The sequence below is a fragment of the Paramisgurnus dabryanus genome, chromosome 17 (assembly GCF_030506205.2).
Source record: "Paramisgurnus dabryanus chromosome 17, PD_genome_1.1, whole genome shotgun sequence".
NCBI classification, from domain to species: domain Eukaryota; kingdom Metazoa; phylum Chordata; class Actinopteri; order Cypriniformes; family Cobitidae; genus Paramisgurnus; species Paramisgurnus dabryanus.
Genome location: NC_133353.1, coordinates 35,962,072 through 35,979,285, shown reverse-complemented (window position 1 = coordinate 35,979,285; position 17,214 = coordinate 35,962,072). Strand labels below are relative to the sequence as shown.

The following is a 17,214-nucleotide window of genomic DNA, read 5'->3' as shown; positions in this document are numbered from 1 at the left end:
GTAACATACTTACTACTTCTAGATAAAGTCATTAGTAACTTTATAAGACCGATACTAACTTTAACATCCACGCAGATGAGCACATAACAGACTTAAAATGTCCTGAGGAAAGTTTCTGTCAGAGAAATAACGGCTGTTATACTCACAGGATGGTGGTCTGAGGAAGAACCGCGGGTACAGTTTCCAGGTTTAAATGCATACATCTGACAGTGGTACGAAAACATAAACAGCGGCTCGGACAGGACAGCGCCCGATGTGGGACACCGGTGAGGAAAAACACGCCGAGTACACTTAAAAAACAAGGTAAGTTTAGGACAGTCCGTAGCGCCATGACCCGCAGTTCGTGAGAGGAGTGTGGCGCTATTCTGCGGCGGCGTGTGCACTACACAGCATGCAGGCTCCTCAATCACGTTCACGATGAAAAGACCAGCCTACTAAACTTTCGCCCACTACATACTTCAAAGCGCGCGCCTACCGTCACCAGTGTAGTGCGTACTTTGTAGGTAAGAACAACACCAAACTCACGAATACACGCATGTGTGGAGATACAAAGTAAATGTACAAAGTTAAAAACATTTTCGAAGTAATTGACCAAATAGGCCAAGATCTTATGCTGCGTTCCAGGCAGGTTTTTGAGCCCGTAAATCACGACTTAAAACCACGACTTGGAACTGGGAGTACATCGATCTAGTACGAGTTCACGGGTGGGAAGTTACGGGTTTGACAGCCGTTCAAGTGCACATTCACGGGTAGAAGGTTGGAAAAACACGGGTTACAGGTTGACTGGGAAGCGGCATTAGATATACTTGTGAGACCAAGTCGGAACTGGGAATATCCCACTTTAAATGTTCTACCTCCCCATACGACAAAAATAAATTCTTGGGCAAAAAATGTGTTTTAAATATATGCTAAATACATTTTGTAGAAGGTAAAGCCTTATTAAATATATTTTTCAATTTGAAAATAAATTTAGTTTTTAACATTCACATAGAAACATATATTTAAAAATGTAGCCTACTTCAGGGGCAACACATACATTTCTAATTTTACAACCATTACGGCAAAAAATATATAATAAAATGAATAAAGTATAAGTTAAACATGTAGCCTATGAGTATGTTTAAAATATAAAATTATAAGCATTTTTGTTGAAATTATTAATTGTTTAAATTTTAATATTTTCAAACCTGTTATGTTTACAGGTTTGTAACATACAAAGTTTTTCTTCCAATGTAACGTGAATATAAATGCTTCAATATATATATATATATTTTTTTAATATATTTCAAAATCTACAAAAAAGGGCCAAAAATATATTGGTGAAAAATATGTATATTTTAAAATATATTTAAAATTATATGTAAAAAATATCTTTTTTGGCAGTTGGGTCAGACCTGTGCAATTACATGTCACAGAACGCAACATTAAAGAGCGCCAAAATGAATGTTATTTATTGTTTGTAAGAACTAATAACATTTGCATAAGACTTTGTTTCATATCATTTCATGCTGTGAAAATACTTAAATACTATTTCGCGGACAGGGATTAGCTTAAGCCAGGACTAGGCCTTAGTTTATTTACGATATATAACTAGTTTGAACAAACATGCCTTACTAAAAACATTACTTGTATGCATTTTGAGGCAAAATAAAGGGCACTGATATATTTTAAGATATGTCAGTGCAAGTTGTTTTCAGTTTGGACAGCTCTTACATTTGTTTTAGTCTCTTTTAGTTTCTAGTCTAATCCCTGTTCGGGAAACCGCCCCATAATGTTATTATGTTTTTTTTATAATAAAGCATCTCACTGGGCATGACATCAAATAACGCGCCTCCCTGGCCTTAGTAATAGAAATTATAGAAATAATTATCTTGCATCCCAATTCTTACAGGCTACTATCTGTCTTAAATACTAGGTTACTATTGTTACACATTAGTATGTCCCCTTACTTGCATACTCTTTTGCTCCACACTGAAATGTTTGTACTTTCCCATAACCAAAACAGTACATTTAGGGCATAGCATAAATAGGCACAGCAACTGTATGGGATACTCAGTTATAACATAGTTATTACCAAAATTTAAGCATTAATTTTAAATGCACTCTATTTTGACCCATGTTGGGTAAATATTGGATAGAACACACTTTTGGTTTAAAATTGACCCAATGTTGGGTTGTTATAACCCATTGTTGCATAACAACAACCAAACATGGGTTATTGTTTAATATTTACCCAACAAGGGTAAAAAATAACCCAGACATTTTTAGAGCGTGTAATGATTGAACTAATAGCTATTTGTTCTGTGATTTTTAACTTGTGGTTCATTGATTGAAATGGATTGCAAAAATCAAGAAGTTTTACATTAATGACATAAACATTGTTTTAGTATCCATTTAGGCAATAGGATGATAACTGAATGTGTAAAATCCAACATAGTGATGTTATGTTACAACAATTAAAAATGTATAAATACATTATAAACAAAATTAAATGAAATTGAAAGAGGGAATTGCATGCTTGCTGATAAAACTTTGCTATTATGTTGGCATAAATAATGAATTGATAAACTGGCATAAAATATATTATATTAATATATAATATTTATATATTTTGATATAATATGGCAGAAAAGATCAGTTGCCAGGCTGAGTTCAGTTATAACAGTATCTGGTCTGAAAGTTTACAAATGTTGTTGTAATTCACATACAATGAAAGTTTTATTTTATTATACATTTACTTCAGTCTGTGGCAACACCATTTGTCTTTATTTAGAGTATGATGTGTCAACGTCCAGCCATGACAAATATTGTACAAATTTCACAATTTTTAAAAATGAAAAAATCACAGCAACTTGTGATCTCACACATTTATATTAAAATTAAAATGTCAACAAATTCATGCTGTGTCGTACAAAAATAAGTCAAACTCCAGTTCCACATCGAGCACAATAGTTTATACAAAATCCTGTCTTCATTCATGATTAAACAATTCAACCTCGAAATGAAGAATTTCGATTAAATGAACTCATGAATTCACAATAATTCATATAAAAATTCGGCATTATAACACGTGACATCTTTTTGCATTACCTTGAGTCACGGATATCTTTTTTTTAAATGACAGTAAATGATCTGAATGTTTGTGCTTCAATTTCAATTACTTTATAATCAAAAATGATTTAATTCTTTTTTGAAAGCATTGCTATATCGGCAAAAAGCTGCAGACGAGATTCTGTGCAATCATGAATAATGTAGTCCCATAAAGGACAGATTAGTACGAGATCCAGTGAAAGTCAAGCACCTTCCCATTCGCTCTCAATAAGGTATTAACAAGGTTGCTACAGTTATTAGTACAATGGAAATCAGGGTCGCATATTTCTGCAACAACCCCAAATTCTACTTTAGACTCCGACCCCATCGTATCAGGAGATTTTTTCTTCACTTATTTTTGATTGATTACTCTTTATTGACTGTACAGTGATTAGACATAAAGTGCCTGGGGATTATTTTGTCATGATATAGATCATACGAAATGAGCTAGCATCATATGTTAAATTCACAATAAAGATATTGTCCCGTCGAATCCCTGTAATCTCTCAACAAACCTCTAAATGTCCGTCATTACGCCTTCCAGGCGCGTGCCAAAGAGACACCTGAAGATTGCACATCAAGCAAAGGTTGGATAAATCTCTCAGACAAGTGCAAATAGTCTTCTGGCACTAAAGTGGGGATAAAACCCTGTAGGTCCTGCTCTCATTGTCCATATACTCTTTACAAATCCTTTCTGTTTTCATACAAACATCCGAACATGGAAACATAAGCGTCCTTGTGCAGCACTGTACAGAAACACAATGAAACTCTCGCCTGTCTCTCAACTTATTGTCCATGTTTTCTTTCTTTTAAAACTTTTATATTAAAAGATTTCTATAAAAATCAATCATTTACATATAGAAAAAAGTTTCTGTAGCTTCCACTGTACAAACACAAAATTGCATATACCCAAACTGTTTCCATCACGTTGAGTGCATCTCTTTTTCGAACACACGGTTAGTTCATATATTGCTGAGACAGTCTGATTTTGGCTACTGTTACTTCAAGCAGATACCGAATAAAAATGCATATGGTGTAATGAGTGATTTAGCGAGCTATTGCCATCACATTAATGCAGTTTAAATGACAATGTTTTTCTATTAAATAAACAAAACATCTTTTTAGCACATTTGCAAAGGAACAGGATCTGCACCAATAGATGTGTCATGATGTTTACAATGAATGATTCACATGATCTTTTCTTTTTAACTCTAACTTTCACTTTTTTTAAATCATAGGTAAAATTATTAATACAATTTGTAGTTTTTGCATTTGCAAAAGTAAAGTGTGTAATTTTACCACAACTGCTAAAAGAATTTGCAATAACAATGACTTTCGAAAAGGATTTGGAAATTCCTTACTAACTATTGATTACACAAACAGGTTTGTTGCCTAAAACCCATGAGATGATTTCTTTTTGTTTGGCTGGTTGGGCAAAAAAAAAAACTTTCAGTGGTTTTTAATGCTGGTCCTGAGGAGCCACACTGCACATTATGAACAGTTTCCTTTATTTATATATCTGATTAAAAATCAACTCTCAACAAAGATTCATGACCTTTCCTTACAAAAATGAACCGTGCTTTTTTAGGTAAAAATATGTAGTAACCATGTTTTTTGGTGTATTGATTTCTATAAGCAAACCCATGGTTTTACTACAGTAACCGTAGTTTAACTATGGTTTTTGAAAATCAAAACCATGGTTATTTTTGAGTAATGATGATTTTACTACAGTAACCACATTTTTTTACTGTAGTAAAACCATGGTTTATGCATGCATTTGATGGACACTTTACTATCCCGTGAGGCCATGTGAGATGAGGAGTTGCCAAATTCCAACTAGTGAATATAAAAAAGTTTCCGAGGTATGTCTAACTTGCTCTGATGTCACATTGAGGTGTGCCAAAAAACCTTTTGGGATGGCTAAACAGGCTTGTCAGATTTTGAAGGCAGGCTCAGTTGCACTAGAGAGACTGTGTTGATGAAAAGCAAGATGGAAAAAAACAAAGCTTAATGCTCATTGGCCGGGGCATAGGTGTCACGCCCATTGTAACTGAGTGGGCACGTGCCCCCTCGGATTTTTGAGCCAAGTGGATTTTGCATGCAACCTCAAAATCAATTAAGCATCTTTTTATCTCTTACTTAGTTTTATGGGCAAAATATAATCATTTCCTAATTTTTTGAGATTTTAAGCACATGCTTTATTCTGCTTACAACGCAGATGTAAGTTATGGTCGTAGTTGCTCTGATTACATCACAGTTCAAAAACATACAGGTCACACGACATGGTGGATGCAGTATGTCTAAATGTATTTACCGTACTTTATATAGTGCAGCCACACATACTATAATTATATTGTTATAAATTATAGTTGTTTTAACAATAAAGTTGAGAGTACTTCATGTAATTGTCACAGTAAACGATTTCTGACGAAGCGTGGGTGGTTCAGAAATGGAGACATGCCAATTTTGGTCCCCTGCTTCAGCATTAAAAATCACAGTGAAAGTATTTAGCATTGTTTAGTGTTTTAAAACGTTGCAAAATGACACACTTCACCTCCGACTTCTCTCTGCAATCCTCTCTCAGCAAGCATTTTAAAAGAATGTATATTCAGTAAAGGTTGCATTACTTTTCAGAAATATACACTAAAAGGTGCATTAATGAGCAGCGAGAAAGATGACTTCACACCATGTTAGTCCATATGAAAACGTACAAAATGTGAATATTTCCAAAAACCGCAGATTGTTCTGCACATTGTAATTTTTTTAAGCAAGGCCAAAAAATACTGCAAGTCCAAAGAAAAATCATATTCATAGTCAGCATAACACTTGACCATTGACTTTTTTAAAGAACGTATGTATTTAACACTGACACACAATATGATGCATCCCATTTTTCTGGAATTGTCTTTTGTCCCCTGTATTCCTTCCCGTTCATTAGCAGAGAAGCTACACTTGAATGCCTTGTACCGCTTGTTTAATGTTCTCCAGCAGGGCCTTGTTCTCCGGACACTGATACTGCTCTTGGTTTGTGTACATGTCCGTTAGTGTGCTGACATAAGCATCAAAGTTCTCTTCGTTCATTGGCTCCTGTGAAACACAAAGATAAGTGAGTGTCAGAGTTGCCATCACCATCACCCTGAAGCAGATATGAGTCAGGGTTGTGGGGCTTTTGAATTCCAGTTCACGTTCTCAGTGTCAATCACAGTAGCAGAGTATTAATTTTGGAGAAGCTGAAACGACATGAATTTGAAATGTTTTCATTTAAGTCTTGTGAGTGTTTAGATGCAGGACGTTTGACATGGCACTTACAGAAAGGAAACCCCTAATTACAAGAATAACCAATACAAACAAACAGAACCTGGATAAACTAATAACCTTTTTTTTAACACAAGCTAATAATATTTAAAGTGCATAATGCAGTAGCCCCAGAGCTACAGTACAAACATAGTAATATATACTGTATATAATCATTAAAGGTAATAAATAAAATGGACAGTTATATCATCATTAACACACCCTCAAGCAGGAGCACCATTGACTTCCATAGTATGAAAAACACTATGGATGTCAATGGTGCTCAAAACTGTTTGTTATATCTTATGTTGATATATTTCTTTGTTCTTATAAAGATAAGGGAAGATATTTTGAGGAATGATTTTAACCAAACAGATCTGAAGCCCCACTGACTTCCAAAGTAGGATGAAAGAATACTATGGAAGTCAATGGGGCTTCTGATCGGTTCCTCAAAATATCTTCCTTTGTGTCCATCAAAATAAAGAAATATATACGGGTTTGAAACAACATGAAAGTGAGTAAATGATGACAGAATTTTAATTTTTGGGTGAACTATCCCTTTAAATTGTCTTTGTGTACTTACTAATAACAGTTATTTATGCATAATTACAAGCAGCTCACTCTAACCTTATTTTAGTACATGTTGTTATTAATTAATATTACTTAGTACTTCATTATAAAATTAAACTGTAACAAGGAGACCTTAAAATAAAGTGTAAACATTCACAGATAGGTAAAGAAGAGTATTATAGTGTGAAATAAAGCTCTTACTCTCTGATGAAGCTGTAAACAGCTGTTATTTCTATTGGGCTCTTTATGAAGTGATGATTTCTAGAGAGAAATGCAAACAACATGTTCAAAACATTACAAAGAAGACCTGGCCACATCTGGATTTAAAAACATACGGGCTAATATTAATGATTTTATTGTATTTTATATCAGAAATTTTTCATCCGATCTAGTCTGAATTTTAGTAAATGATATGAAATCTGTATACTATGTCTTTTTTAAAAGCAATACACAAATAACTTAATAATGCTTTGTTTCAGTAATTATTAAGAACTAATTAATGTTTATGCTTATGCTTTATATATTTCAAACACATAGCTATGAATTTCTACATATAAACGTATCCCCAGTTTCTGTAATCCAATAAATTCTGTATTCATTGAATTGAATCAAAGATACAGAGCATAGTCACATTATTTGTGAAATGAAAATTACCAAAAAACTAAATTTGTCTTGGTCTTCACTTTTACGTTATTTTGTGACATTTCTCCCCTTTAAAAATAATGGTTTGATCTTTTTGACATGTGTAATGTTAAATCATTATTCCAATATAGTAACAATAATGGTTGCTGCACAGACCATGTTTAAAAAAAAAAAAAAAAAAACATATATATATATATGGTTTATTATACCACAGGGCTGTTGAATGCTTTATTCTGATTGGTTGAGAAATGTTCCATGGGTGTTGATTTTTTTTTTATAATCGCACACCTAACCTTTAAAATGTCTTAAAAATAGGCACCAAAGTAAATTTTTTGGTAACGTGGTATAATAATAATTACCACCTTGGGTGTGCATTATTTTCTTATAATTCAACGACCTGTTGTCAGTTATTGCTGACTTAATTTATTTCCCATAATGTGTACTAAAGAACATACTCAATATGCAAATTGTATCATTTCTAATTTTAGTGTGACAAGGTTGAAATAATGTTGTGCTTTACATTAGGGAAGATAACTAAGAGCAGTACTAATAATTGGGGTAGTAATTTGAGCACCGTGGGGGTTGTTTTATTCTTATTCTTTTATTTTAAATCGATCGATAGGATCCTACCACTTTTCGCCTGTGTTCTAGTTAAATGACCCAGTCCAGAAGATTAACTCTAGAGGTAACTTGTCCTCTATCTGTTTTGGGGTGGCAGCCCTTACCATATGAGATAGCTGGACATTAGCTAAACTGTTTATCAGAGAATGGCTGAGGTTGGCCAGCTCATGCAGCAGAGATTCATTTTGCTGTTCAATCACCTTGTTTTCTTCCTCTCTGGACTTCAGATTTGACTCCATTGTTGTAATCTGTAGAGATGAATGTCCAGATATGTTCATTTTATTGTAATCTAAGACCCTACTCATACTGTACTGTATAAGAATATAATGCGTTATCTTGATTTGATTGACAGGTTATTAGAATGTGACATGATATATGTTTGATAACCAAATCAGAAATATCCTTTTAGCTGTTCTGATGTGTAAGAGATGCATTGGAGATTTTTAATAATGAGAATGTGAAAATGAACAGATATTCAGGACTAACTACATCCAGCAAAACACATGCATTAAAGTAAAGAAATGCTGTCTTTATGAACGTGATTTAAGTGAATCAGCACTGGAGTTTAAGTCAAAACATATACACAAAGTATCATCACATTATTTCCCTTACCTGTGTTCTAAGTTTGATCATATCTGCCTCCACCTGTGAATTAGCTTCATTTAAATCTTCAATATCTTCATTTAGTTGTTTAACTTCTCTATCGCTGTCTAAACCTGTGGAGAAAACATACAAAATACATACTAGGTACGAGAGGCTGTGCTATAATGAAAATGCAGTCATGGGTGCAAAGCTTTGTTAGACAGGATTTCTATAGCTGTGACTATAACAATATAACATACACTTGAGAGGTTTTTTTTACATCATGCACAATACAGTACAATAATAGGCCAATAAATTGCATACAATGGAAATTTTCTAATTGAAAATAAAATGTCACTAGGGTCAATTTTACTATATGGCAATCAAATATATCTTAATATTTTGGATAACACATGAAATAAAAGTAACACATAACTTATGAGGAAAAACAACATCAAAGGTGATAGATGATGATGATGATGTTACCGTTGCTTGATTGCTGTTTAATTGTGAGCATCTCCACCCCTGATAGTCTGGCTTTCTTCATGGCCGCTGTGGCTCGTGGGCAACCAGAGAGACTAAAACAATGACATACAAACACAGAACATGGATTACTCACACAAAACATCCTGACATGTTGTTTGACAACAAAAAGGATATAAAAATCATCATTATTATCATCACAGTATCACCTGAGCACCAGAGGGCGCTCTAACCTCAAGCATTGTAACCATGTCTCTAATGTTCTGTTTGTATGTTAAACAGCCTGGTAACTCAATCATGTCTTTGTAAAGTCTTTTTTTTTATAATATAAATAGAAAATAATGCAAATAATGCATTTTATATTGTGTGATGAGACATGTTTTATCATATTCTTTGCAAGCTACAGTAGCATGTAAAAGCTTTTCTTCAACTAATTTTCTGTTAAATATAATAGACAATATAAGAACCTTCTGTGGGTGAGGAAACTGCCACTGACGTGTCCAGATCCATCACAGCCCGGAGTGGGACACGCCATTCCTTCTGCTTTACCAGCTTTCCATGTGAACTGGGAACTGTTGATATATCCATCTTTCTGCCGTTTGGCCGCTAGAGGACAGCCTGACGCACTGCGGTGCGATGCGTATTTCCCTGTTATGTGACCCTGACCGTCACAGCCGGGCACCGGGCACCTGCCAACATGAAATACAGCCATTACTTTCAGTTGACAAATTGTGAACAGATCATTTGCCCTTAGATGCCTTCGTGCATGGGTTTATTTTCACAAAAAGTTCTGGGACAGTCTGTACCTGATTGGCTCCTGGTCTTCTTTGTCCTCTTTGCTGTGAGTAATCTTTATTCCACTTTTTCGAGCGCGTGGACATCCTGACAAACTAATGATATACACACAGCTGTTAGCTCAGTGTGTTTGTGTGTGTCTTTGTGAAGTTCAGGTCTAAAGCTGGTACTTTACCTTCGATGTGAAGCGTAGTTGCCAGTTATATGTCCCGAGCCGTCACAGCCCGGGGTCGAGCACCTGGGACAGAAATACATCCTGTTACTGTCCAGCATGAGAAGAACTCTAAATGAAATCAGTGTTGAGTTCTGACCCAGTCTGTGAAAACCCATCTGAAGGCATTTTATTGTGATTTACTGTTTTTTTTTTTACATTAAAAATCATCCTACTTGCAAGGTCTAGCACCTGAGTATATTTCGGGCATGGTCCAGTTTTACTCTCCGATACGGCCATTGTTTTATTAAAGGTCCCTAAATCCTGCAAAGGAGATCGTGCCTTTTCGATTGCGGCCCCTCACCTTTGGAATGAGATGTTAGGTCGTCAGATGTTAGGTCATTTTAAAACACTTTTAAGAGGGCACTTACTTGCCCAAGCATTTGATGTAAGATAGATGGGGTTTATCTAATGGTCTTGTTTGTTTTAGTTTTGGTTATATGTTGCTTTATTGTAAAGCACTTTGGCCAACACGAGTTGCTTTTAAATGTGCTATACAAAAAAATACATAAAGTTTTGATTATATAATTCTGATATATTTAATATTAAGTAATATCAAACATTGAAATCAAAGTGAAGTCAAACTTTGATGCTCCAACTCTCATCATTAGACTATTAGTTTTAGACTAAAATTAAAGTAAACCGCACATACAATGTAAAAAATTAGCTGTAATTTATGCAGCTGGTTGCCAGTAACTTGTATGTTATTTCCTGGCAACAGTTTGTTCAAAGTTAAATGAACATTAAACATTAACAAGTCTTTATCTTTACAGAATACAACTAAAAAAAACAGCCTCATGCAAAGCATTCTGGAAACCAGAAATCCTCATCAACCTTTTTCTGTTTTTTCTTTCAGAATTTGGTTCCCAGAATCCTTTGCATAAGGCTGTTATTCTTTAAAGACAAAGACTTGTTTATGTTTAATGTTAATTTAACTTTGAACAAACTGTTGCAAGTAAATAACATAGCTGAAAGTAATACTGTCATGTGTCCCCAAGATTTACCGCTGATATATTTAACAGAAGACTTTAGATTAAGATTGTATATAAATCAAGTTAAATATCAAGTAAATATGTTAAGTTCTACCTAATGTTACTTATGTGTAGTTTTTCCTTGAATTTTTTATGCATTTTTTATGCAATACAGAATATTTTCCCCTTTATAATGCTTTGATCTTTCTGATATAATTTTGAGGGAATTGCATCATCAAAGTCTTTCTGACCACATGGATTAAACAGAAAAAAATTCATTGGGGTATTTTATTACGTTTAAGTCGTATTTTATGTACACAAATGTTGACTTAATAATATTTGCTATAGTTATGTTAAGGTACCCCAATTTGAATATATTGTAACAGTTAGTAAAAAGTCAGTATAACAAAGTTAGTACAAAAAATTCTAAAGATAAATCAGATATTAACATATATATTTTTAAAACAATTTTGCTAGGCTGTAATAATGCCTCCTTTACGTGCAATCAGATTTATTATAAATATGAGTTTCCTAGTTAAAATGTGCACATGAACACGTCAAAAAACTTTGGAAATAATTTTGATATCCAAGATCCCAAGATGGGCGGGCCTCAAATGAGAGAAGGATTTCTGCTGCCGCTTTAATAGTTTTTATCCACAACAGCTTCTTGTTGTTAGTCTTGTTGTTAGAGTACATTATGTGTTTACTGTAAATAACAGTTTTCCAAGACACATTGATAGCACGTGAAGGCGGCATAAGATTCACAGCTTTTCTAAATTTCTGGAGATGCATGTCTGCAGTGGATGAAATAAAATATTTTTTTTCCTGAATTTCTCAGTAATAAATGGCACAGTTTTTAAGAATGATGCATGTCTGTACTGTACAGTTGCTCTGTTAACTCTTACTTGAGCTCTTGGGAGTTGGTGGCCATCATATTCCGAATGCTTTTATCTGCTAAAGGACAACCTGAAAGACTACAATATCAAGCAGATGGATGTAAGTAAAACAAACTGTCGTCAGACAATGCCATTAAAAGCACAAAGTAAACAAGTAAAAAGCAAAAACACATACAGTAGACTCACAAAAGCAAAAAAGCAATAGAGGCATCTGCTCTCTCTCTCTCTCTCTCTCTCTCTCTCTCTCTCTCTATATATATATATATATATATGTATATGCCTTATATACATATATATATTGACAGGCTGTTGAATTATTCAAAAATAATGCACACCCAAGGTGGTAATGCATCACTGCGCACATAACTTTTTGCTACAATTATATTTCTGCTAGTATATTCAAAGGGTTAATGTGGAGGCAGTCTGCTGACTTTCTGACAGTATATTTGAAGTAAGCTGAAAACAATAAATGTATCCGACTGAATCCACCATGAGAAAATGAGTCACACCTTCTATGCGAGGCGTAATTACCCGAAACGTGACCACTCCCATCACACCCTGGTGTTGGACATCTGTCTCCAGAAAAAATAGACAGAATAAAAGGCCAAAATCCAAAACATAATAATAATAAAAAAATACTGCAACACTTTAATCTAGACCCCACATTACATTAAAACACCTTCATAAGCATTAGGCGTATACCATTGACAGATATTTTATACCTGTTGGGTTAAGTAATTGTCTATGCATTAGTTGAAATCTGATTGGCGGGGTAAATACAAAGTGTTGCCAAAACATCTAAGATAGATTTAATCATTTCAATTTCATTGTTTCCAGTTTATCTTCACTGTCTGCAAGACTGTTTCCTGAATCACATCCTTAAGCAAATCTAAGCCATGAACTGCTGCGATGAAAATAAGCACACTAGCTTCTGGTGTCCTGACTTTATGTAGCATGAAGTGCAAAGCTCTGAAGCACAATGAGAAGATACAGAAGAACACAAGAAGAGGCAGAGACACACAGAAGATCACTTACATTATCAGATCCTTCTTGCTTTCTTTGCAAGGTGGGAATTTTGGTTTTGGACTGGGAATATTGACATCTGGAGCGTACGTGCTATCTTCTAAAATGTCATGGAAGGGATCCAGATCATCAGACTGTAAAGAGAGAGACGAATACTTATTAATTTTAGTTTTTCATGTCATAATCTCATTGTTCTGGCTATTTCTGTTCAGTATAAGGGGGGTCTTAAAGACTATCTTTTTGGCCAATTCATACACATCTCACTTTACAAATATTGGATGATTTTGTTCATCCAGTAGTCAATCTGTTTTGGAAAAAGCTGATATAACTACAGGTATCTCTCAAAAGCATTTGCTTTTTTAAAAAAAAAAGGAAAATTTCAGAGTTCAGGATCATCTTAATTATATCAAAATTAAGACTAAAAATGACCCGTTCAGACTTTAAATATCAGTATAGACATGATGGAAATCATGGACTTGTTCAGACTGATAGAATCACATACATTATGTTCAACCACTGTCATTAACATCAATAACAGGGATCTTGATTTTCCCATGTACATTTGAAGTCTTTCACTTAAAAATACACAATCATTTCCCGAACCAGCAAGTTAATTGTAGAAAAACATCAATGAAATGTTCCTCACAACTCAAACAGCAGAAGATACTGTATGAGAATGAAGCTGTCAATCATGCAATATCACTTTTTAAATTTTTATATTTTAACAAATGCCTTTATAACAGCAGGATTCACAGAGAGACGTTACTAAAACAATAAAGACTGGAGACGTACAGTCACTGCTCAGGAAAAGCTTAAGTGATTCTCAGTGCTGGAAAACACTAGATGGCACTGTGGTAATGTGACACAACAAAAGTGTGCATGTGTGTGTGTGTGTGTGTGTGTGTGTATAGGTGTGTGTAATGCCTTTCACGTTTCAGGTTATCGAGCAAGCCCTTCTCAACAGCACCTGAAAAATGTGAGGGCACACATATATTTCTGCTCTCCTTCAACCCTCAACAGACCAGCAGCACAAAGAGAGCGTGATATAAAAAAGAAAAAATATGTCACTGTATGGAGAGAGAGAGAGAGAGAGAGAGAGAGAGAGAGTGAGAGAGAGAGAGAAAGAGAGAGAGAGAGAGAGAGAGAGTGTGCTGCGCATATGCAAATGTGATGCAAATGTATTGTTTATATTCTCAAACCTCTTAACACTGTGAATTATATCAGGTCCCTCCTATTTTTGGGATACTAACTGTAAAAATGTCTGTAAGATCGTGACGACAGAATTGATGGCAACTACATCAAATATAAACCATTTCATGAAACAAACGTCAAATAAAACGATGGCTCGTCATTTCATCTGAAAGTTTAAGCCTACCTTAAATATGACATTAAGTCTTTACGCTTGTGTTCAAACATGTGATAAAGAGCTGACCAGCAGAGGAAGATGAACAAAGTTACAGTAAGAAGAGATGAAGAAGAGAAGGATCAGGAATAATGGGAACATACAGTTTAATAATGTTATAATAATGATATGAGCTGTTCAATAGGCTACTAAAGGTTGTTTGTGTGCATGGTCATAGAAATCACAGCTCATAAGTGAGGAATAAGAGAGGTGTCACAGCCTACAGTCACCCTGACCTCTGTTACTATGGCAACCCTATGAGGAAGTGACAGTGGCCAAGAGGTCACCTCCCATGGATCTACTTCCTGCTGCCACACCGAATAAAGCTGCTCCAATTACACAGAGAGCGAGAGAGAGAGTCCTGATATTTGGTCACAAGACTGATTTGACTGGGACCACCACCTGATCTGGACTCTACAGAACAATTGGTCCAGAAAATTTGTATTGATACTTTATAATATTGAAAAATTCGATTGAAGTTTATTTATAAGCCACATTTCTCTATATAGTAGAATTTTGAATGAATGTGTAACCACAATGCCTTGCAATACTGCTTAATCTTAGATAGCAAAATGCTTTTGCCATCCCTATAAATAATGAGTGTTTCACACGGTTCGCGGCAGCCGCTAGTGTCTATCAAAACAAAGACGGTTACAAAGGTGAAGCGCATGCCTTGCTTGTAAACCCAAAATCCTGCCCCTTCCACGGAAAACGGCTCTTCACAGGAGGAGCCTTGAAGATAAACATGTTTGCACTAAATGCTGCACAAAACGGTTCCACCACATGAGAAAAGCTGTAGCCGATTTCGACGCTTGCCACATAACGTTTGACATGCCCATAAGACTTTTAGACACCTCACTGGGTAAAATGTATGCGATATATGAAGATCTCATGGGATCTTGTCTGCTACACCACAGTCATACTTAAACAGCTGTACAGTGAGCCAGTGAGAGACTGCACATATATTCAGATATACTGATCTACTGACATCTGTGGGTGGAGACATGAGGAACAGAGATTGAAATGCAGCATCATACACCCCTGAGCCCATGACAGAAGGAGAGGAGTTTAGCTGCAGGCCAGCTCAGTCTCAGCCTGTTCTCCACTGCAGAAAGACAGCATGAGAGAGAGCAAACGAGAGAGAGAGAGAGAGAGAGAGAGAGAGAGAGAGAGAGACCTCACTTCTTTTGCTTGAGGCATCTCCATATTTCCACACCACACATTATCTGCTCTTCTTTCCTGCATGCTGTTGAATTTTATTCTTAGCATCACTGCTAAAAATCAGCATTAAACATCTGACTGTAGGTTTACATCATTCCTCACTCATATTCCAGGGTCATAAATTAGCCAAATCATATTATGCTATAATCACATCATCAGGACGGTGTAAGGGTTACAGTAGGTTTAGAGGTACAGTAGGTTTAGAAAAAAATATGTGAATCTGTAACTCCTACCTAAATCGTCCAGTACCATACATGGATGATGCTTCAAATCACACACTGAGTCAATAAGCGTCCCAAAAGCTTACAGTACACTGAATTCAAACCAGAACTGGAAATATTTACTCTAGGGCTTTCACTCTGCGCTTAACCCTGGGTTATCTGGTACAGTGGATAAGACACACGCCTTTGGTGTGAGAGACCCGGGTTCGAATCCCTGTGACACACCATTGTGTCCCTGAGCAAGAAACTTAACCCCTAGTTGCTCCAAGAGGCGTGTGACCTCTGACATATATAGCAATTGTAAGTTGCTTTGGATAAAAGCGTCAGCTAAATGAATAAATGTAAATGTAGAAGCGGGTTATCACTGAATTTAACCCAGGGTTATGAAACCTTGCTTGTAATTTAGAAGTGGGATATCCCTGAATTTAACCCAGGGTTATGAAACCCTGCTTGTAATGTAGAAGCGGGGTTATCCCTGAATTTAACACAGGGTTATGAAACCCTGCTTGTAATGTAGAAGCGGGGTTATCCCTGAATTTAACCCAGGGTTATAAAACCCTGCTTGTAATTTAGAAGCGGGGTTATCCCTGAAATTAACCCAGGTTATAAAACCCTGCTTTTAATCTAGAAGCGTGGTTATTCCTGAAATTAACTCTGGGTTATGAAACACTGCTAGCCCTGCTTTTTTGGGGTTAACCCCACATTGTGCTGCCAAACGCTTGCAGTGTGAAAGGAGGCAGGGTTAGAATGTCATGACCCCAATAAAACAAAGCTAAAGCAGTTAAGGAAGGTGTTTAGGGTTGCTTGATAATTACAGACAGCTGTGTAGGAGCAGGGTTAGAGACTCCTGACCCAAGGTTTAGGAATGCAAAGTGTGAAACGTCAGATTATGAATACCCAGGGTTACCTTTTAACCCCTGGTTAAGTCCGAACAGTGTAAAACGTGAAACAGATAACCCAGGATTCCATTAACCCGGGTTAAGGATAACCGGGAGTTAACTATTTCCAGTTCGAAAAGCATGTGACCACTTGCCCCAAAGTCATTGAGACAACTTGCCCCAAACTAACATGTGGGCTAATGTTGGCTTAATCTCAGGATTAGCTCAACATAGCACGTCAGCTAAAGTATCAAAAGACAGAATATTATCTATTCTATTTTGTGCAAAAGATGCCTTTTACAAAGTTGTATAGC

General features: G+C 35.6%; 3 protein-coding genes across 7 annotated transcripts in view; 1 reads left to right on the top strand and 2 right to left on the bottom strand.

Moving 5' to 3' along the window:
* The window catches only part of pxdn (peroxidasin), a 45,201-nt gene extending 44,790 nt beyond the window's left edge, over positions 1–411 (bottom strand). The window contains exon 1 of the mRNA XM_065267320.2: positions 147–411. Within this exon, the coding sequence (XP_065123392.1) occupies positions 147–331 (185 nt within the window). The 5' untranslated portion in view covers positions 332–411. The remainder of the gene's footprint in view (positions 1–146) is intronic.
* Positions 1–17,214, top strand: part of psen1 (presenilin 1) — a 187,453-nt gene that overhangs the window by 12,872 nt on the left and 157,367 nt on the right. The window lies entirely within an intron of this gene.
* The window catches only part of myt1lb (myelin transcription factor 1-like, b), an 81,331-nt gene continuing 66,862 nt past the window's right edge, over positions 2,746–17,214 (bottom strand). For 4 of the 5 annotated variants that reach the window (XM_065288102.2, XM_065288104.2, XM_065288100.2 and 1 more), the window contains 10 exons: positions 13,191–13,312; positions 12,165–12,233; positions 10,253–10,315; positions 10,089–10,172; positions 9,750–9,971; positions 9,286–9,377; positions 8,830–8,933; positions 8,418–8,465; positions 7,156–7,215; positions 2,746–6,177 (listed from right to left, as the gene is read on the bottom strand). In XM_065288102.2, the coding sequence (XP_065144174.2) occupies positions 6,037–6,177; positions 7,156–7,215; positions 8,418–8,465; positions 8,830–8,933; positions 9,286–9,377; positions 9,750–9,971; positions 10,089–10,172; positions 10,253–10,315; positions 12,165–12,233; positions 13,191–13,312 (1,005 nt within the window). In that variant the 3' untranslated portion in view covers positions 2,746–6,036. The remainder of the gene's footprint in view (positions 6,178–7,155; positions 7,216–8,417; positions 8,466–8,829; positions 8,934–9,285; positions 9,378–9,749; positions 9,972–10,088; positions 10,173–10,252; positions 10,316–12,164; positions 12,234–13,190; positions 13,313–17,214) is intronic. The other variant, XM_065288101.2, reaches the window with a different exon arrangement.